General features: G+C 54.2%; 1 protein-coding gene across 1 annotated transcript; it reads right to left on the bottom strand.

Moving 5' to 3' along the window:
• Positions 1–17848: 17848 nt before the first annotated feature.
• FAM156A (family with sequence similarity 156 member A) lies at positions 17849–22261 on the bottom strand. Its single transcript, XM_040998519.1, has one exon. The coding sequence runs from the start codon at positions 21591–21593 to the stop codon at positions 20958–20960; it is 636 nt and encodes a 211-aa protein (XP_040854453.1). The 5' UTR covers positions 21594–22261; the 3' UTR covers positions 17849–20957.
• Positions 22262–22554: the final 293 nt, after the last annotated feature.

The raw sequence follows: 22554 nt of genomic DNA, 5'->3' as shown, positions 1-22554 counted from the left end.
GAGCTCCGCCAGTCTCCTGCTGTCCGCCATGTTGCTGATCCCAGGCTGAGACATCCAGCGGGGGTGGGCGGGCCGGCCGGGGCGAGGCAAGGGAAGCATTGGGGCTAGGAAGCAAGAGCACGAAATGAACGTAGGATCGGTGCAAAGGTCTCCCAAAATGGCCCCTTCGTGGGAGCATAGCAAAATCCAGTCGTACGCGTCCAATGGACCGGGATAGAGTGCCGAGTTCGGCATGGAACCCCATGGCGCTCCAGCAGCAGACCTGTTGCCAAGGGCCCTTCCTTAGCTCGGCGGCCAGGAAGGTGGGCAGCACACGGGCCTGCTGCCGGGAAGGTGGGCAGCACACAGGCCTGCTGCCGGGAAGGTGGGCAGCACACGGGCCGCAGGAGCAGGCAGAAGCACCAAGAGATGGCACCTGGCCTCCTCCTGGGGACCGTGGCCCTTCCCTCCTGGCTGCACGCTCTGGCGGGAGGCGCCGGCCGCTCTGCTCCAGTGGCTGTGGTTCTAGGGGCACAATAGAAGCCAGGCCGCTAAGGTGTCCAGGAGTCCTCCTGCCCGCCTGGCCCCTCGGCCGCCCCAGCGTGGAGCTGCTTGTGTTCTTACTCTCCGCATCCGGGCCGGAAGCCCCGGGTTTCTCTGGTCACTAGGTGGCAATGCGGCATCAGCCAAGTCGTGGCCCTCCTCCTCCCCCGCCCTTCTTGCGCGGAAAAAAACAGGCCAAGGGAAAATACAGGGGCCTTTTGTTACTCTGGGAGCCAGGCCTTGGGGCCAAGACTGGGGTGTAGCTTGCTGCTGGGGCCTGGTGCCATCTGGCCCTGCAGTTCTGGCCATTCCCCTGGGGTGGCATGGGAGGTTGGGGTCGGGTGGAGCGGCCCCCAGGCACCTGCATTTTCTACTGCACAGGGGTCTCGTCACCAACTGCACCAGCTTAGGTGGGCATCAGGGACCTTCCTGGGTAGATTCATCCCTCCAGTGGATGGAATTCCAGAGTCCAAGGTTAGGGCAGAATCCCAAGGTTAGGACAGTCAGGGCTTAGCACAGAAAGCCAGGCTGAGCCCTTCCTGCTTCGCCCTGCAGGAGCCTCCAGTCATATTCCGTGATGGTGGTGTGAGGATGTTGGTCCAGGCAGGTCTCTGCTGGGGTGGGGTCATTCTGAACCAGAAGGCATTGTAAAGCAGTGCAAATTGTGCCTTCCTAAAATGGCGCCTTTCCCACCAGATTCTAGAAGGCTTCATAGCCGAGCCTGGCAACACATCCAACCCTGCACCCACATGGGAGACGCAGAAGCTCCTGGCTCCTGGCTTTGGATCTGCACAGCTGTGGCCATTGCGGCTGCTTGGGGAGGGAATCATCTGACAGAAGATCTTCCTCTCTGTTGTTCCTCCTCCGTGTATATCTGACTTTCCCATAAAAATTAAAAAGAACTCTTGGGACTGGCGATGTGGCCTAGCGGCTAAAGTCCTCACCTTTAAGCCTTGAACGTGCCAGGATCTCATATGGGTGCCGGTTCTAATCCCGGCAGCTCCACTTCCCATGCAGCTCCCTGCTTGTGGGCTGGGAAGGCAGTCTAGGACGGCCCAATGCTTTGGGACCCTGCACCCATGTGGGAGACCTGGAGGAGTTTCCTGACTCCTGGCTTTGGATCAGTGCAGCAATGGCCGTAGTGGTCACTTGGGGAGTGAATCATCTGATGGAAGATCTTCCTCTCTGTCGTTCCTTCTCCCTGTATATCTGCCTTTCCCATAAAAATTAAAAATAACTCTAAAAAGTCCTATTGCTGAGTGTTCCAAAACTTGTGTATCTGTCCTCCTGCCGACACAGTCAGCCCTCAGGCCAGGTCCTCATGGTCCCAGGCGCCTGTGTGCTCATCAGCCGCACACTGGGCCTCAGCAGCCAGCTCAGCAGCCTCCCAAGGCAGGCCCCACTGTCTCCTTTCCTCTCTGCGCACACCAACAACTCTGGGGACAGGTGCCTCTGATGGGACCCCGCTGACCAGCAGTGGACTTGCACACTACTGTAGGGCAGTGTTTAGAGGGGGGCCCACAGCCCTGGACGCTCCTGCCAAGGGGTCACTCAAACCCCGGGCTTCCTGCCTGTCGGCCCTGGTCCTGCTCACCTCTGCCCCGGCCCTGCAGTCCCCATCCTGCACTTCCAGCGCAGCGCGGGATCCCTGTATTTCCAATGTGCAGTACTGATCTGAGGTCCCGCCAAAGAGCTCATCAAGAGTACAGCCAATGTGCACACACAAACAAATTAAAACCAAAAACCAGTAACAATATTTCAAGGCAAAGGAAAAGCTAAACAGAAAGGAAAGCCTTGTTCACAGGCAGTGAGCTTACTTCCGCTCCAGCAGCATGTAACCAGCAAACTGTCAGAAGACCTGGGTGCCTTACCAAAGTGTAAGTCCCATGGGGAAACCCTCGGGGAGGAGCAGGACTGGAGGACCAGGACAGGATCCTGAAGGGGGCAGTGCACCAGCAGGACTGAGGGGAGGGCACGGGGTCCGAGGGCAGGTGTGTTCCCTGCCCTCCGGGCCGGCTCCTTTGGACAGGTCCTTCCAGCCAGTTCCATGTCATCTGGAAGCATTTCATTCCTGCACACCTGCACCTTAAGCCACAGCACAGGAAGAGAGGGGCCGGGAGGGGGGCCCGGAAGAGGCCCCGGCAGGCCTGCAGGGTGCAGATAGAAGCCGCCAGGCCCGAGGGCCTTGGTCCAGCAGTTTCCTCCGTCCCTGCCCTGGGCATGCTGCCTGCTAGAACTGAAAGGCATGTCCTGGGGCTCTGGTGAGGAAGACAGGTGGCAACCTCCTTTTGCCCACAGGCAGGCTGGGAACGGGCAGGTCCCTACCAGGCCATCACCATCTCGGGTTCCTGAGCCTAAGACTGCCACTTCCGGGAGCTGTTTGTGGGTTCCGGGTGGAGCTAGGCCATCATGTGCACGGGAACCGGTCTTTGGTGACTTGTAAGCCAGTGCCAGGCCCATCCCCATTCCTTCTCCCCACTTTGCTCTCCACATCTTGTAGTTGGGGTGGTGGGTCAAGAGGAACAGCAGGAAGGTGGACTGCTGAACACTGCCTGGCCCGCAGTTTCCCTGGCCGCTGGATGGCAGTGTGGGACCATGGGGACAGCTGCCCGGCTCTCCCCCGCCCTTCTTGCTTGGAAAAAGTGCTGGCAGGCATCCCAGCAAAGGAGTTTGCTCCTGGCTCCTCTGGGCTGAAAATGGGCCTTCTCTAGTGGTGCCTCCACAGGGGTCAGCACATTGTCTACCAGGGTTGTTTTTCCCTGGCAGAGCCCTGGCTTCCCTAGCTAGCCTCACTGAGCTGGCAGCTGGTACGGTTATTTCCTGCCCAGGTCACACCGCCCAACCCCCCAAGCCCGGCTTCCCTGGTCTTCATCAGCCTCCTCCTCCTTCATGTCCTCCCCCTTGCAAGCACTGGGATCCCATAAGGGCCCTGGTTCCTGTCCTGGCTGTTCCACTTCCCTTCCAGTTCCCTGCTTGTGGCCTAGGAAAGCAGTGTGGGATGGCTCAAGTCACTGGGACCCTGCACTCACATGCGAGACCTGGAAGAAGCTCCTAGCTCCAGACTGGCTCAGCTCCGCGGTTGTGGCCATTTGGAGTGACAAGGCAGATGAAAGATCTTTCTCAGTCTCTCCTCCCTCTGTAAATCTGCTTTTCCAATACAAATGAAGAAATCTTTAAAAACAAAAAAAACAGTGCACCATGTCCATTAGTGTCACTTTGTTGCTCCCAGCCCAGGTATCAGCCCAGCCACAGAGCAGCACCTCAGGTGTCTGCAGTGTGGGGTTGTGTAGGTGCACATCACAGGTGGGACTTGGGTGTGACCCGAGTGGGCGGGACAGGGTCCTTGGAGCTCACCAGTGGCCTCTCTCTCTCTGAAGTGCCCCAGACCCATGATAACCAAGGCCACCTTCTAAGTGCACATGAAGCCCATGGCAGCACACGCTTCAGGGGGCGATGGAGGCACCTGGTGTCACCAGACAGGGCTTAGCTTGTGTCCTGGCAGCTGGAAGCGCCTCATGGCTGGGCCTGCCAGGACTAGCCACACAATGTGGGCACCAGGACCAGATCTGAAGGTGCCCCTTTGAGCCCCGGTGTGATGGGCAGGACCCCTTAAGTCCCAATTGATTTGACTTCTTCCACATGGGAGAGGTGCAGAAGAGCCAGGAATGTTCCCGCTGGGCTATGGCTGCAGGAGACGCGAGGCACTGTGCACTCTGTGCCCCCATCTCTGTTGCCGCGCAGCCATGTCCGGCTGTGGATCTCCTGACTGGGAAGGCCCCAGGGCTGCACAGCTGGGTGACAGTGCAGGGCACAACGCCACAGTGGTCCCTGGGGATCCTGGGTTTCTAGCCCCCTTCGCAGTCCAGTCCTGAACAAACAGGCTCGGTGTCACCAACGGTTCTTTGTGCAGAAATTCACCTGCACAGGAAGGAGCCCCTGGCTTTGACCTGGCCCAGCCCAGTCATATTGGCCAAGGGGGGTTGTAGCAGATGGAGGTTCAATCTCTCTCTCCTTTCTCTGTAATTTTTAAAAATAAATCATAAAATATTTTAGTTTTTTTAAAAAACTTTATATATTTTTATTGGAAAGACAGCTGAGGTTTACAAACAGAGAAAGTTTCACAGAGAGAGGCAGAAAGATCTTCCATCTGATGACTCACTCCCCAAATGGCCACAATGGCCAGAGCTGAGCACATCCAAAGCCAGGAGCCAGGAGCCTCTTCCGGGTCTCCCACGCAGGTGCAGGGTCCCAAGGCTTTGGGCCATTCTCTACTGCTTTCCTAGGTCCTGAGCAGGGAGCAGGATGGGAAGTGGAGCAGCTGGGACACAAACAGGTGCCTCTATGGGTTCTTGGCACATGCAAGGTGAGCATTTTAGCCATTGCCCAGGGGCCAAAACTTTGCTTCTTTAAAGAAATAAAAAACTCAAATCAGAAAAGCAATAGAATTAATTTGCCTTCTTGTCCTTTTATGTACTTTAAAGACCTCTGCAGACTATAAAACATAATTTGAAGTCAACAGTGAATGTAGCAAGGGAAGAAGTGATTCGAATCAATCAGAAGCATTAAAGAAATTAGAAGATCTATGAAAATATCACCGTCAAGACAGCAAATACCTAGGAATACATGTTGAAAAAGTGGACAAAACATCTCCATTAAAGACTGGAAACGCCGCTGGGAAAAACAAACAAATAAAAAGCAAAACAACTGAAATGGAAAGTATGATAGTGGTGGGTGTGGGCCTATGAGGTAAGACATCCAAATCCCAGGACAGGAGGACAGCAGTCCCGGGCTGCTTCTTTTTTAAAATTTTTTAAATGAAATTTATTTATTTCTTTTTTATTGGAATATCAGATATACAGAGAGGAGGGAAGGCAGAGAGAAAGACCTTCTGTCTGCTGATTCACTCCCCGAGTGGCTGCAATGGCCAGATCTGAAGCCAGGAGATTCTTCCGGGCCCCCTTAGGGACGCAGGGTCCCAAGGCTGTGGGCCGTCCTTGACTGCTTTGCCAGGCCACAGGCAGGGAGCTGGAAGGGGAGTGGAGCAGCTGGAATACAAACCGGCACCCACATGGGAATCTGGAGCCAGCAAGATGAGGGCTTGGCCATTAGGCTCCCGCATCAGGCCCAGTCCCTGGGTTCTATACCTCTCCCTGGCACCTGACTCCAGCTTCCTGCTAAGGTACACCTGTGGGCCAAGGCGATGGTGGCTTCAGTGATCGCATTTCCTCTGCAAGCACAGCAGACCCAGATGGAGGGCCCGGCTCCCCTGCACGGGCCATTATGCACATCTGGGCAGTGAACCAGTGAGCAGGAGCAATGTTTGCTCCTCTCTCTTCAGCCTCTCCCGCATGGATATACGCACGGACGAGCAGGAGAAGTGAACCGTGATCAGCCACGCACCCAGCGAATAATGTGCATGTTGTGGACTCAGCTGGGACACCATCTGTCCTCTAGCTCCCCCTCAGTGCCCGGGATGGACAGGAAGCCTCGTGTGTCAATAGCCCTGTGAGCTTTGCTCATCACAGCGTGAGGTTTCCCAGCAGCTCCACAAGTGGCAGCAGATGGTGGAAAGACCAACACTCTGCTCTGCTGGCTCTGCTTTCAACTCTGCTGTCAGGTGAGGAGGCCGGCCCTCAGTCCACTAACTCAACATAACAGGCTCCTACGTGGTACTGCTGGCCTTCGGCTCCTACTCCCCCCATAGCCTGGGGGACCCCAAAAGCGAAGGCAGGGAGCCCAGAAAAATGCAACTTTTACTGGTGTACACAGTAACCACCGGATGCCTTGCAAATTCAGTGTGCTCCTTATAATTCGTGACTCTCATTTATTTCAAAGACAGACAGACCTCTCCCCAAAGGGGCATAAAGCCAGGGCTGGGCCGGGCGGGAGCCAGCGGCCAGCAGCCCCACGGTGACGGGAGTGACAACTGCCTGAGCCGTCACTCGTCTGTCGGGATGGGCAGCACAGGAAGCTGCCATCGGGGCACAGCGGGGACTGGACCCCGGCCTGTGACAGGGACACAGAGACACTAAGCGGTCTCGCCCACCAATGCAAACACCCACCCCGCGTCTCAGTTGTAGGAACTGACTGCACCTGGGGCAGTGCACCCTGTGCCAAGTCAGCCAACACCACGGAGGTTGTTCTGAACATGGAGCGACTAGCAGGGATCCGGTACGGCTTCCAAAGACATTTTTGCTTCATTATTCACTGAAACCTCAGTGAGATTTGTATGGACACAAAAGGAAAAGTGTTGGCCCTGCAAAGATCTGAGCTCACTAACCTGGCTGCTGCAAGGAAACCAAGCCTTGTTCATGAGAGGCCAGTGCTGACCTCACGCCAATGGGCACATGATCTCGTAAAAGCCCACTGCCAGCTCCACACCCAGGGCTGTGCAAAGCTGGATTTCACGTGTGTGAGGCAGCAGTGCTGGACACGGGAGTGTCTGCTTATGTCACAGCGTTCCCCAGGCACCGAGGGAGCGCCAGCTCCCCCTCCACGTCCTCAGCATAAAGCAGGGACACAGACACACGGCTCAGGCGGTGCCTGTAGGAGAGCACGGGGCACTGCTCTGTGCGTCAAGAGTGGCTGTGTTGTGAATTCGTCACAGAAACGTTCAACATTGTGTAAGACTTTTTTACACCAAAAGGTCTGCATGACTTTTCTAAGTGGGAGCCTGAGCTTCCTACAGAGGCGGCGATGGAAAGCTGCCCCTCAGAATGTTTAAACCCCCCTGAATGAACAGCCAGAGTCAATAGTGGTACTAGTGCTGGCTCTGTGGGGGGAGGGTTCCTTCCCTTCCTGTCCTGTCTCTCTCTGCATCTCTTACACAAAGACCCAGGGACAGTCCCAAAGGACCCAGACACTGTCCTGGCATGATGGTTCAATGCCTAAAGCCTCATCTTTTAAGTCCTGGGATCCCACAGCGGTGCCAGTTCATTTCCTGTCAGCTCTACTTGCCCTGCAGTGTCCTGCTTGTGGCCTGGGAAATCAGTAGAGGATGGCCCAAACCTTGGGACCCTGCTCCCTCCTGTGAGACCAGAAGCTCCTGGCTCTCGGCTGGAGATGGGCTCAGCCCCAGCCATCTGAGGAGTGAACTAGCAGATTAAAGATAGTTCTGGATCCAGCGTCATGGCCCAGTGGCTAAATCCTCAACATGCAAGTGCCAGAATCCCAAATGAGCCCTGGTTCGGGTCCTGGTTGCTTCACTTTCCATCCAGCTCCCTACCTGTTGCCTAGGAAAACAGGATAGGATGGTCCAAAGCCTTGGGACCCTGCACTCACGTGGGAGAGACGGAAGGAGCTCTTGGTTCCTGATCCGCTCAGCTCGGGCCATTTTAGCCACTTGGGAAGTGAACCAACAGATGCAAGAGGGTTCTGTTGCTCCTTCTCTGTGTGAATCTCCTTTTCAAGGAGCTGAGTTGCATAGGTAGACGTGGTAGCTACTCACAGGCCAGGAACACCTGGGTTTGTGACTAACCTTGGAACCACACTTAACGGACCTGATCCCCTGTTCTCTGCCTCAGGTTAAAAGTAACAGAAGGGAGCTTCCCTGGCCTCAGCAGTATGCTTTCCTCTTGCTTTCCTCGAGTTGCAAATAACGGATCAAACCGTACCAAGATTCTGTATTAAGGTCCTCTCCTGAGAATCAAGATGGCAGAATAGGGTAAGGACTCATTCAAACAGGCGAAGAAACATTAGCCAGTGTGAATCAGAGAGGGCACATTCCAGGACATAGGAGAGGACAGAATGACAGCAGAGGGCACCTGGAGACTGACATGTATGGGAAAGCGTGGACACAGGATGTGTTGTGGCAGTGACCAATACCCCAGCAGCACTCAGCAAGCCATGATCTGAACTCCACCAGCAGCTGGAACTCCCCATTAACAAGGTGGGAAGGGATGTTACTGGAAGTTCAGGAGGTGAACCCAGACAAAGAACTGTCTGTCCTGCTGGTCTGTTTGATTTGACCAGGAGCAGAGACAGAGCAGCAGATCCCAGACGGGCAGTGTGAGAACAGGGTGGATTTCACAGCCCAGCCCAGCCCACCCCCCAGAGCCGAATCAGGTGCCATTTTGTGTAGGGAAGCAAAGGTTATGGGACAGGACTGCGCATGCACTGAGCTGGGAGTGAACTCATTTCTGACTCAGTGAACTGCAACAATGTGGCATCCTACAGGTTCCACCCAAGACAGGTCCCGGTAACCCCCAGACATGATGGCCAGCAGATCAAGAATTCTAGTAGTGGCACATCAGGCCATTTTGTACAGTGTAGAAAAACTTTTCAGATTATGAAGACAGCAGGGAGCTGTGCACGTGCTGAGCTGGCAGAGAACTCACTGAACTCAGTGTATTGCACTGTTCTCACGGGGAAAATAATACCAACTTTGGCATCGTAGGGGTGAAAATATGCCCTTGTGACACTCAGACCAAACAGCCAACAGCTTCTGGCAAGATCAGCATCACCAACAAGTAGCTATATAGGACACCTGGTGTCTCCCTAATCCTGGGACCTGCTCCAAGCGCAAGTGGGAGAAAGTTTGTACAGACAAAAGAGCAGCCTCGGCACGCGATCACAGGAGATGGAGACTGCTGAGCCAGGAGCTAGGGCAGTGGAGACCATGGTGGAAGTCTAACATAAGAACCCAGACCTGGAACTTGCTGGAGGGAGTGGCACAAGTGGCTGCAAACAAAGAGCCACGTACCAACCGCAATAAATAAAATCGAACTGTAGACCTGTGGGTAACAGAGCTTAGAAACCTGCCCCAAGGAGAAGAATCTGATAACCAGAAGGACAATGACCAAAAGAAACAAAGGCACAATGAATATTATTGAAAACTCCCCCTGCAAAGGAGCAAAAGTCTTTGGCAACCTCAAAATTCACTGGGGAATACTCAAGAAAATGGGGGATACAGAATTCAAAACACTAGTTATGAAGCTTCTTATCAACACTGAGAAGCACGCAATATGGGAGTTCAAGGAATTTAAGGAATATGTCACACAGGAAATGAGTCAAACGAAAGCTAATATTTCAAAAATGAAGAATACAGCGGAGCAAAGTAAAAGTACAATGGAGAGTCTCCAAAATCAAACAAAGGAGGCAGAAGAAAGAATCTCAAAATCAGAAGATATTTCCTGTCACCAGGCGGAAACAAACAAAAAGCTGGAAGCAGAGCTGGATCAGGCAAGCTAAAAAAGGTATTTAGGAATTGAAAGACACCGTTAAAAGGCCAAATATAAGAGCTATGGGAGTCCCAGAAGATGCAGAAAGAGAAGCTGGGTTTAAAAACTTACTTGATGAAATAATAAGGGAAAATTTGCCTAATCTGGAGAGAGAATTGGGAAACAACATCCAGAAGGGGCACAGAACTCCCAACAAGCTTGACCAAAGCAATCTTTACTGTGACACATGATAATCAAACTCTCTTCAGTAGAACATAAGGAAAAGATTCTTAAATCTGCACATGAAAAAAATCAACTGTCATATAAAGCAATGCCAGTTAAATTCACAGGAGACCCCTCATAGGACACTCTACAGGCAAGGAGAGAATGGAGAGACATATTCCAAATTCTACAAGCAAAAAATTGTAGGCCCAGGATAACGCACCTAGCAAAGCTTTCCTTTGTCTTTGACAATGAAAAAAAACTCTTGCAAAGCAAAGTTAAAGGAATTTGCCTCTTCCAAACCTGCCCTACAAAGGATACTTCAAGATGTTTTCTTGACATACAAGAGGAATAGCACCCACTAAAACAAAAGCAAAAGTGTACGAAAAATTTTTAAAAAGGCAAATGTGAAGAACATCCCAGTAAAATAACAACAGAAGACTAAATCAATGAACAACCCATTGCTAAAGTGACCAAACAACCACCCATTCATATTAACCCTGAGTGTCAATGGCTTAAACTCATCAATCAAACATCATAGATTAGTAGACTGGATGAGAAAAAGAAAACTCATCTATTTATTGCCTACAGGAAACATCTCACCAACAAAGATTAGCGGAAACTACATCTCATGGATTTTGATTTTTTTTTTGTTTCATCTCTTCGAAACACTTTCTCATTAAACTCCACACTGACCTATAGATTATACAGCAGCAGCATTTTCTTTGAGAAGATTCTTGATTTTCTTTTTCATTTCTTCAGTGACACATTAGTCATTCAGTAGCATGTTATTTAACCTCGTGGCTTTTAAAATTTTTCTTCCTTCCTGTTGTTGATTTTGTTTTGTGGCTTTCCATGTAAGGGGATGTATACTAACTGTGTAATGGAGACTATCACATTCAGAAGTATGGTATTAACTTCATGGTGTTATAAATGTCTATTTTCTTCCTGTTGTTGATTTTGTGTTGTAGATTTTCATTTAAGGGGATGTTCACTAACTGTGTAATGGAGACTATCCTATCTAGATGTGAGGATACAATGCAGTATGCATCTCTACTTTCAGACTAAAGATGGACTCCCAATGAAACTGTTCACTATTTCTTGACGATAGGATGCTGGACTCTCTGCCATTGTCCATGCCCGTAATGATGGACATCTGACTGAGTGTGAAGAACTATATTACAGTAATGATACAGGGGAACTCATGGCAGGCAGGGGGACTTGGAGAGGGTGCAAGTGCAATCCCAGGGCCTATGGACTGTATGATAAAATGACAATAAATTCGAAAAGAAGAAGCTAAAAAGGGCTTCTCTTTGTTTATTTTTGTTTAGTTATCAGAAGAAAAACTATTCTAAGAGCTGCTAGTTTCCCATAAGATAAGGAGTAATGGAAGCTGTATTGGACACCTGGGTTCTTTTGATGTATAAAAAAAGTGTGTGCATTCTGAAACACAGTGCTTCATCCTGGAAGTGAGCATGATGGCCGCAGTGTAGATTAAGAAAGTCATTTCTCTGTTCTGCATCTAGCTGTCTGTTGGCTCAATCCTGGCAGCCTTCCCAATAAAGAAATAAATCTTTAAAAACAAGTGCTCTCCTTTCTCTGTATATGTGATTTGCCCTTCCAGTAAAAAAAAAAATAACTAAATCTTTAATATATATAATCCTCTAAAACAAGAAAGGACACTCATAGTGACTAAGGCCACAGCACAGGCACCACAAGTCCCACTGGCAAACACTTGGGGAGCAAAGAACAGGAGCTTTCTTCTGAAAGCAGAGAAACAGTTCAGAGGAAATCCAGACCCACACAGAGGAGGCGAGGAAGCAGTGCAGCATGCCCGTGATATTAGAGAACAAATGATGTGCACCAAGTTTTTGTAAGGACATGAAGTTACACACTTGTGGAAAGGGCAGAAGCAAAGCAAGCGCTCTTCCCTGGCCAAGGAGTTTTGCCAGAACCTTCCCAGAGGGGCCTCTGGAAGCAGAGAAAGGCCTGCAGGCTAGAAAGCACGTCGGCGCCGTTTTTTCCAAGCAGGCAGGGCGGGGGGACAGGGGACGCAGTGCTGGGCGGAGCCACAGCGCCACCTGCTGCCCAGAGAAACCCAGCGCCAAGGGACACCACGGGAACATCCACCGCAGCGCCCCCGACTACAGCCCTGCCTGACTACAGCCGGGAGATGTGCCCAGGCGGAGAAAGAGAAAGGCAGGCGAGGTACCAACATGGGCTCCCAGGGATGGTCTGCAAGACCCTGCGTCGCCCCACAAGCCTCTCCACTTCCGACCCGGAACCCTAGTAATGGACGCAGGAAGTCGCAGCGCCACAGGAAACACCCGCCCAGGACAGAGCTGCACGCGGATTGGCGGATCCCGGGCCTGCGCACAGAGGCAATTGAGGCCACTGCCAGTCTTCCTCCAGAAGTCTGCATGGACACCTACCCAATTCTCTTGCAACTTTGGGGCTGTGTCCCGCTTAGATTGACAAGCTGCTCTTGAGACCATCTCAGCCTCACAGACCGACAGCTAACAGCCTGGCTGGGTCATCAACGCTTTGTTCATGCCCATGAAGGGCCGTCCTCTCGCGGGGCCTCGCACCCACCCACACCACTGCCACACCCCACACTCCCAGCACCCCTGCCCCTGCAGTGAGCTCCCCTGAGGACTCCTGCGGGAGGGAATGGCGGCAATGCTCACAGTGCGGACCCCAGGCTTCCCTGGTGGGCTCTGCCTCTGTCTTGACTCTGCACTCCCACCTAGGCCAGGCCCCTGCTCTGCTCACGGGCTCAGGAGCCCAGGCCATGCCCCTTCCTGGGCATCTGCACCTGCCAGGCTCACACACAGCTTTCCATAGGGAAACATCACTAAAGCCCATGCTTCATTCTATCCTCAAGTGGCACGTCCTTGTCCTCAAACAGTGACAGGCACTGACTGCCTGCACAGTATGGCACAGAAGTGGTCCTGAGCCCCACACAGCATTGGACTCCCACATGTTGGAGACTGAGGGCCATTCAGTTTGGAGAAAAAACAGCACCCCCGTGGGCAAGAGTGTGTGTTGGCTCTTCCAAAGCTCACCAGCAATATGCAGAATGAGAAAGCTATGCATAACCTGCAGTATTGTTTGCACTCACATAATCCTATCACCAACTTTGTTTTCCCATGAACTGCTGAAGCCCCCTCCTAGCCATCTGGAGGAGTCTGTGGTTCCTGCTGTGTGGTAGGGGAGTCCCAGGGGCTGCCTTCCTGAGGCAGGATTGTGGACAGCCACTGATTCAAGAGATAGGCTCCCACCTGCACAAGGGCCCCTAACTGGTGAGGGCTAGGTGAGGTGCAGCTGAGGCACAGCCGAGGCTGTGCAGAGCACCGCCCTGGGCAGGGGAGGATGCAGGATGAGACCTGGACCTAGAGGGGCTGCAGACACCAGCACAGGGCGGCTGAGGCTGAGTCAGCTAGCGCACGTGCCATTCTAACCACACCAAGAAGGACAAAATGTGAGGTGCACCTGCCGGACATGAGCACGCAGGGCAGCATCATGGCGGGACCCGGGGAAACAAGGGGAACTGTTCCTTAGAGACCACTGAGGTGCTGGCACCATCACAGTGTGAACCCCTCCTGCATCACAGGGGCACCCGAGAGCCTCATGCAACCTGCTTTCTTCCCGGAAAGGCAAAGTGGCAGGGAAGAAACCCTGCATGAGCCTGTTCCCTGGGGCTCATGAAGGATTTAGTGCAGTGGACCACTCCACTCACGGGACTGCAGTAGTAACCCAGGGTGCACACCACCCCACTGCTCTTCCCACTACTGTCCACACTCTATGGGGACAGACCCCCACGGGACCGGATTAGTCAGAGGGGACACATGAACCATCAGACATGCGCAGTCTTAGGGCCCAGGTGACCCTGTGTTCTCTGCACTCTGTCCATATGGCTCTGCCCCCGTCTGCCTTCCCAGTGCGTGTGCAGGGCCACGGGGCTGCGGAAAGCTGACATTCCTTCTGCATCTCCAGAGGCACACAGCTCCCTGCACTCCCTGTCTCACGCACTAGGGCATGTGCACCCCCTTCTGGCCCTGCGTGGGCTCAGGCTGTGGCTCCCAGCTCCGCAGAGGCCACATCCACAGGGAGCTCTGATCACAGGTCTCAGGCCTCAGCCTCTGCTCCTCCCCACAAGGGCCTACAAGCACTGCCTCCTTGTCCCCAGATAGGACTCAGGGAGGCCCCACTCTTGACCAGGGCTTCCTTGGCCAGAGACTCGAATCCCGTCCTTGCCTGGGCCACAGACAAGGAACCCCGTTCTGGTACTGACAGTTCCCTTGGGGCTTCCACAGTCCTGGCTGGAGCCCCCTGTTTAGGCCAGACACACCATCTGCAGAGCAGTCCAGGACACGGGGATGAGGACCCGGTCTCAGCCTCAAGCACTAGCCCCCATTTCCACCGCCCTCACCACCAGCCTGCTCATGCACGCCATCGCCTGCACCAGGCCTTCCTGCATCTATCAGCAGACTGCACTCCATTGTGAGGTCACTCAACCATGGATTTGCTCACAGCAACCATCTAGGCCTTCTCTGTGGGCGATGGGCTGTCTCCCCACCCCTCTGCACCACACACCACACAGCCCACCGCGGGTCCACCTCAGCACTGCGGGCCACAGCGATGCTCCAACCTTCCTGGGACCCCACCGGCCGCCCTGCTCCGTCATTCTCAGCTGCCAGGAATCCCCGTGACGTTCACCCTGGCTCCCTCTGTGCGTGCAGTCGCCCCTGCTCAGGACCCCCCCAGGTGCTAGCACCTGCAGCTGGTGCTTTCCAGGAGTTTTAGAGGAACAGGAAATGAAGAGTGCAAGGCCCACTGCTTCTAGCATGCCGCCACTGTGACCCCTTTCTCTCCAGGGTTCCTGCCAGTGTGGACTGCAGGACAGGGCTCATGTGGTTCCCTCTCCCTCCTGCTCTAAGTCCCCAGCATACCCCACCTGCAGGGAGCATTCCCAGCTCAATGCACAGGTCGTCTCGCACTGCCAAGGCCTCATGCCCCTGCTGTTTGGGATGGAGAGCGCTGCCTTTACCATGCTCTCAGTTCTGAGCTGACCAGGGCTCTACCTGGGTCCCTGCCCTTGGTGCTCTTCTGAAACCTTGTTTCTTCCTGGCTTCCTTGCCCTGAGCTTGCCCAAGCTACCCACGATCCTGGTTGACCACCTCAGACCCCGGGCCTTTTCCCAACACAGGGGACTTCATCCTTGTGCCCTGCATGCTGATGGCCTCCCACAACACCACTGGACCTGGGACATCTCAGCATAGCCACAGCGCCCCCCCACGCCAGGGCTTGGGAGCATCTGCACTCAGATTCCCCAAGCCCTCCAAAACCACAAGTTGTTTTGTCTGTCATGGGTAGGCACTGCCACGCACAGGATTGCTGAAAGCAGAGAACTAAGGATGCCCACGGGGTGTCCTCAGCACTGCATGAGTGCCCCTAGAACATTCTGGAAAAGGCCAGTCAACACTGCCACACAGGGGCAGGAACAATAGCTCAGTTGGCTTATCCTCCCTCCTTAAGCGCTAAGATCTCACAGAGCGCTGGTTCATGCCCCACCTGCTCCAACTTCCCATCCAGCTCCCTGCCTGTGGCCTGGGAAAGCAGTGGAGGACGGCCCAAAGCCTTGGGACCCTGCACCCACGTGGGAAACCTGGAAGAAGCTCCTGGCTCCTGGCTTTGGATCAGCTCATCTCTGGCTGCCGGGCTGTGTGGAGAGGGAAGCAGTGGATGGAAGTTTTGCCTCTCCTCTCTCTGCAGATCTGTCTTGGCAACAAAAATAAACAAGCTCCCCCACCTTCTTTTTCTACTTTCCACGCAGCCAGAGGCATGTGGAAAGTCTCTTGTGAGGCCTTCCTGCCTGGTAGATCCTCCAAATGGGTCGTGAGCAGAGGTTGTGTCTGTGCTGGTCTCACTACACACTGTGAGGAGGGGACCGTGGGTGTCCCCCACCTTGAAAATGACACTGTCATGTGCTGTGAAAGTCCCTGGGAACTAAACCCTCAACTTAAGTGCAGGAATCCCACTTGAGCGCTGGTTCGGGTCCTGCCTGCTCCACTTCCTATCCAGCATCCTACTTGTTGCCTGGGAAAGCAGTACAGGGTGGTCCAAAGCCTTGGGACCAGAGGAGCACAATGTCATTCAGAAACTCCGAGACTCCAGTTCTGACCAAACAGCTCAGGAAGCAAGGTGTTGGGGGACTGTCTCCATGGGGGTGTGGCAAGGAGGGTATGTGGAGTGTTAGTCTTTCCGGCATTCCTCATGCTATGGCCTTGTCCCTCAGCACATCAGCAAGGGCAGGCTTTTAGCATCCCCACTGGGATCTGCAGAGTCTCTAGCACGGTGGTGCAGTGACAAGTCTGTGGATGGTGTCAAGGAGGGGCGCCCTGGCAGGGCGGCTCCATGCCCTCAGCTGAGACCCAGGTGTCCCAGGTGGAGTTGAAAACCACTGCACTTTCGGGCCCCATTCCTGGTCTCCACATTTCTGCAGATGGCACCCCTGCATCTGTCCTTCAGAAACATACAGTGGCCAATTCACGCACAGGCCAGTTCTGAAGCACAAAGAGAGGCTGAGGGTTAACTTTTCTTGATTTAAAATGCCATTTTCTAGCCTTTGAACACCACTGCCAGTGGAAGCCTCCCCCTGATCTGCGCACCATAGTAGGGCTGGTGAAAGGCTAGGCCCTGCTTCACAGAGCAGTGCTGTGCCAGAACAGGGGCCACTGGAGGCTTGTTTGACATGGTCATAACGAATGCCAGGGGCTTCCACTGGCTAGACCAACACACCCACTAGCAACAGAGAGCTGGGAGGGAGCAGGTCTGATGAGGGTTCCTAGGGGGCATTCCCGACCGACCACTACACCCTCTGATTCACAGACACACAGGAGAGCGGGGCCTGATGGTGAGCCAGTTGAGATCTTCCTGGGCCTAGCCATTATGCCCACAGGTGTACTGTACACCCACAGGTGTACAGGAATACTGGGGCTTGGGGTGGACCAGAGCAGGTCACAACAGCTCATGGTCCTCAGAGAGCTGGCATTAAGGACAGGCCTAGAAGGAGACCTTGGGGTCTCCATGACTGAGTCACAACATCCACTGGTGCATTTGGGAGTTGGGTCAGGAGGCGTGGCCTGCGTTAGGCCCCAGAACCTGCAGGTGCACTGAAGAGCTGGGTAGGGAGGGGGACCAGTGGTGGTACTGAGGGGTCTCCCTACTAGGCCACAATGTCCAACAGCTTGTGTAATGCTGGGTCTGTGGGAGGACCTGGGGGATTCATTTGTTAAGATGTATTTTATTATTCTTTATTTGATAGGCAGATTTTACAGACAGAAAGCTCTTCCATCCACTGGTTCACTACCCATGTGGCCACAACAGCTGGAGCTGAGCCGATACAAATCCAGGAGCCAGCAACTTCTTTTGGGTCCCTCTTGGGAGAATAGGGGCCCAAGGATTTGGGCCACCCTCTGCTGCTTTCCCAGGCCACAAACAGGAGCTGGAAGGAAGTGGAGAAGCCAGGACACGAACCGGCACCCATATGAAATGCCGGCAGTTGCAAAGTGAGGATTTAGCCACTAGGCCTTCGACTGGGATTCTTAGGGATCTCCTGACTAGGCAGTAGCACCTGCCAGCCCACAAGCTGGGCAGGGTGTAGGCTGCTCCAAGTCGCGGTACCTACTGGCCTGTGAAAGAGCCAGGACATGGAGTGGGCCTGTCATGGGGTTTTGGGTCATCCTGACAGGCCAGTCCACCTGATCCTCAACCTTAAGGAATAGCACATTGAGGTATGGTCTGGCCCTGTCCACACGTTGCAGGACTGACTGTGTGCAGGAGTAGGCAACACTGGGATGTACATGAACAACAGGAGAGCTGGTCTTTCTGATTCAACAGAGGACCCTGGACATCTCACCAAATGATGGAAACAAAGCAGGTTGAAAAACACCACAGGCCAAGTGCTTCAGCAAGCACCTAAGGCCACCTAAGGCCATGGACACATGCGAAGTGGCATCTCACTCTGCTACAACCAATCCAACATCATCTAAGAACAATCAAGACTACTCAAGTAACATCCTCAGACATCCTTCCCCGCTTCAGGGTTTCTGGGATGACACTGGGGTCCGGCTGTGTCCTCTGGCGCTGATGGGATCTGGCAGCAAGGAGTTTTACAACATCCCTCCCCTTCCTGCCCGCCCCCTCCACTGTCACAGGAGGGAGGGTGGGGTCTGTCCTCTTACCCACCTCCTCCCCCACCCTCATTCCTCTCCATCCCACTCAGAGGCTTCAATGGGTGTGCAACTCCCATACCTATGTCACAAATATTTTAAAAAATTTAAAAGCGCTATTTTCCATTTTTAACGGTTTGTTGTTTTGCATCTGAACATTTTGCATTAGGTGCCTTTTCTTTCAAGAACTGTCTTTGACTTAATTATCTTGTACAGCCATGTTAGGAATCATTTCCAGGGCTCAGGGCTGTGTTCATGTCACAACTGCCCATTTCCCAGGTGGCCAAGGGGAGGGAGGCGGCCTCATGGAGCCCAGGCATCTGGAATTTGGTTGTCTTGGAAACCATACTGTTTTTCTGCTGTTTTCCCACTGGGTGACTGAGCTCAGGCGGGCCCCTCTGGGTTGAGAACATCCCTTCCCACTCTGATGTCCTCCTGTGTACAGAGGTGGAAGCTAAGCTGAGGTTGGTTTCCATGGCAACTGAAGCCTGGTCCTTGGGTTCCTGAATAGATAAACATGTACGGGCATAGAGGATGCAGGATGGGGTCCCGGAGCCTGGCATGGAACCACAACGGGAAGTGGAAGGGTGGCGACTTGCAATTGTCCATGCACACACGACATACATAGAGACAGAGCACTCACCAGTATGCCTGCTGCCCAGATGTGCAAGTGGCTGTGTCTGGCTGCAGCTTCAAGTACACATGGAGGATGCCGGAAATGTAGGCAGGACCAAGAACGCTCAAAGAGAGGGGAGATTCTTTACTGTCACAGAAAACAATTCCACACCTTCCTATTCATGCCTTTTTTCACATGGGCAGTACAGTAGAAAAGCAGCTTTACTGGAGGTATAATGGCCACGTCTTACTATTCATGTAGCTAAAGGATGCGATACAGCGATATAGAAAATTTACAGCTGTGCACCTGCCAGAGTCTGGCTTTGGAACAGTCTCTCCCTGCAAAAAGACCCTGGTACTCACCAGTGGTCCATCCCTAGGACTACCTGGAAGGCCAGGCAACTACCGATCTCTTTCCCATCTCTGAAGGTTTGCCTCCCATTGCCGTTCCTCTAATGTGCCTCTTGGCATGGCTAGGCATCTGACCTAGCAGGGTTAAGGACCGGGTGCTCCGCTCGCTTTCCTCACTGGCTGGCCGTCCTGCCCTGGCAGTCCTGACAGAGGCTAGCTGGGGCCCAGGCTGGCCTCCACTGTGGCCTTTGTGTGCCTGTTCCACCTGTGCAAACCCGGGCAGTCTGCTCACTGCTCTGGCCTTTGCCTGCCAATTTCTTGTGGTGAGAGGGCAAGTGACGAGTGGGGCGGGGAATGTGGACTCAAGGAGCTCACACGTGCAAGGCAGTGACCCCACACACCGGGAAGCCCAGGACATGTCAGAGACAGCACAGTGTCTTGCAGCCTGGCTATGAGTGCCAGGTAAGCCCATTTGCACTGCACCCCAGAGTTCCGGACATGACATCCCCCGGCAGTGCCCTGTGCCCTGCAGTTGGGAGCACTTCACCCTGGAGCTCTCAGCAGACACCCAAGTTCAGCATGTCGGAGAACTCACCTGTCCTCGGGCGCCTTGTGTCGGCTGGAGGCGCAGATGTTGGGAAGCCGCGCAGCTCAGGGACCCACCTAAAAACACACACTGACACAAAGCAGAATTATTTCAGAGGAATGGCGTGGCCACCCAGTGGGGACACATGGCAGGACTCTGTAGGGGAAGAAAAGCAAGAGGTCATCCCACCTCCTGAGACTCCAAGCTACCAGTCCAACGCCCAACACCTTCCTCAGAGCATCAAAGCTCTGCTTCTCGCGAAGCAGCCACGGCACTGCTGCTCCCGGCCGCCACTTCCATGTGCCAGGCTTCCAGGGTGGCCGTGTGGGCCTGGGCAGGTCCGCAGTGCCAGCCCGCAGGGTCTTCTAAAGGGAAGGGTGGATTCTGCCTCCCACCCCGCCATGGCAGGACGCTTCCCGGGCACTGCCTCACAGCTCAGCACGCCGGTCCCGCAGCTGGGCCTCAGAGCATGTCCGGACTGTGCGCCGACAGGTGCTGCCCTCCTCCTTGTTGCAAAATCCACTTGGCACAGACCCACTGACACCTGCTGAGGTCCGGTGGGGACTCCGTGGCAGTCTCAGGTCTAAGAAGACGCGAGCCGGCATTGACAGAGAAAGCTGCATTCTATTTATTTAGTATTGACTGTGACACAGGCCAACAGAAATTCCCACGAGGGCAAATACTGCTCGAAGGTTAAGGAGCAGGGAGAGGTTTGCTCACATTCAACTCATCCAAGTGTACACGACCACACAATGGGGGACCAGCAGACCAGCAAGTTCAATTACACTTCCCTTCCTGTGCCTTGCTTAGCTCCAGATCTTGAACGTGCACCTCAGCATAACACTGCACGGCAACAGATCTAGCGGTGCTCCCGGCAGGCAGCGGATAACACAGCACAGCGCAGGCACATCAACAAGGCAGTCACACTACCCAGACACCTTCTGCCTGGGTGACAAAGGAGGCAGGGCAGACAGAGACCGCGAGCAGGAATGTGACACATGCATCATGGGGGTCAGAACCCAGGAGGCGGGGCCGCCGGCACGCAGTGCCCTTCACTAACACCTCAGGGCGTCCACAAATGACAGGCCCGACACGGCCCTTTGCCGGGACTAGATCTCAGCACATGCTCGTGGGATTTCCAGACCAAACACAGGTCTTGGTCCCCTCCCATGGCAGCCCCAAATCGCTTGGTCCCCCGTGGGACCCACACCCAGGAATGGCAGGACAGCATCCCTGCCTGGATTCCTGCAGGTGCCCGCCCTGGGAGCCTCACTTCTCATCCAACCACTGCTTCAGCAGCCTGTGGAACATTCTCTTGCTTTCCTGATGCCTCTCGAGCTGGCATTTCTCCTCTTGCTCCAGCTGCTGCTGCTGGAGGGCCCCTTGGGGCAGGTGGCCAGGCTGGCTGCTCCCCAGGCTGAGGCTCAAGCCACTGAGGCCCTGCACCAGGGTCTCCCACGAGGCCCCGCTCCTCTCCCTGCACAGCCCAGACACACTCGTGTCATTGTTCTGGCAGTACCGACATTCGCAGCGGAATCGATTCTGAGCTCTGTCACCTGACGGAGAGACTCTGTTCTCCCTAGCGACCGGGTAAGGTGCCATGTGGTCACGGTGCCTGCGTCTCAGGTGCCCCAGGAATGCCGTCTTCCTCTGGGAGACTGGCAGCCTGTCCCACTGCCTCTGCGGGGGGGTCTTGCCCTCCCTGTACTGCTGCTGGAGCAGCCCCTCTGGGAGCGGCGCAGGGAGGCCGGGCCCGGCTCTGGGGAGCAGCTTCCCCAGGCCCCTCACGAGCTGCTCTGTGGAGGGGGGCTGACAGGCGGCACGGCCGTCCCCTGAAGTCTCTGCCGTGGATGTCTGGGTGGCGTCCGCAGCCAGCGCCGGGCTCTGTTTCGGGGGTGGATCCATGGGGGTCTAGTCCAGGCTGGAAGCTCCACCCGGCCCGTGAACAGACAGGGAGTCAAGCTGGAGGATCTCAAGCAGCTGGAAGGTAGCAGGGCAGTAGTGTGGCCAGAAGCAAGACTGCAGCAAAGGTTGGCGAAGGAGAAAGAAAACCACAGTCAGTCATCTCACGGGATGCTTCTGTTCCGGCACTTTCTATTTCACAAGAATAACACCCACTTCCTAGGCTGCTCCTGACCACTCCGGACCGAGCATCTCAAGAGCTCGGTCATTTCCTAAATGCTTCAGAGCTGGCACCGATGACCGCATCCAGGTGCCCAGGCCCCTCAAACGATGCACTCACTGACAAAGACTCCCTGCTGATTTTCCTAACCCGGTCTCAGGCACAATCTGAAGGGGTCATGTGTAACTAGGATGTTCCACACGCTTGCAGAAAGCCTATCTCCCACAAGCGGCAGGCATTTGCGCCTGGGACTTGGAAGCTGTCACCCACGGGCTTTGTGGCCTGTGAAAACAGTTACTTATGGCTGGGGAAATGGTCTCCAAACTACCTCACGTGTAAATGAGGATTTGCTTTACTACAACTTGCAGCAACAAAGGGATTACAAATGAGAAATAGAGAATCCCAATGAATGCTAAAGCTGGTTCTTTGAAATGATCAATACACCCGATACAGCTGTGACTCAGCACTGAAGCTTGTTGTCAGAAGTGACTGTGGCAGCTCAGATAGGCCCGAGCGTGGAAGGTGGAACAAGACAGTCTACCACCTTCGGACAGCAGGGCATGCAAGGCAGGAAGAAGCAAGGCAAGATGGCGGGCAGGGTCCAGCCATGTGGCACAGCCTGGCTGGGAGTCTGGGTTTCCCAGGTGGGCAGAGAAGTCCACAGGAGATGGGTGCTCGACTGTCTCCCTGCGGCCCTCACCTCCTGGGTGCCACAGAAAGTAAGAGTATTTGGAGGAATGAAGG

This window comes from Ochotona curzoniae, unplaced genomic scaffold (assembly GCF_017591425.1).
Source record: "Ochotona curzoniae isolate NIBS_2020 unplaced genomic scaffold, NIBS_Ocur_1.0 contig_1274, whole genome shotgun sequence".
Taxonomy (NCBI): Eukaryota; Metazoa; Chordata; class Mammalia; order Lagomorpha; family Ochotonidae; genus Ochotona; species Ochotona curzoniae.
The sequence above is the reverse complement of the archived record's forward strand: the minus strand, read 5'-3'. Positions and strand labels throughout refer to the sequence as shown.

Excerpts from the sequence above, each read along its gene's own strand:
- FAM156A (XM_040998519.1), bottom strand. The coding sequence starts at position 21,593 with ATGGATCCACCCCCGAAACAGAGCCCGGCGCTGGCTGCGGACGCCACC.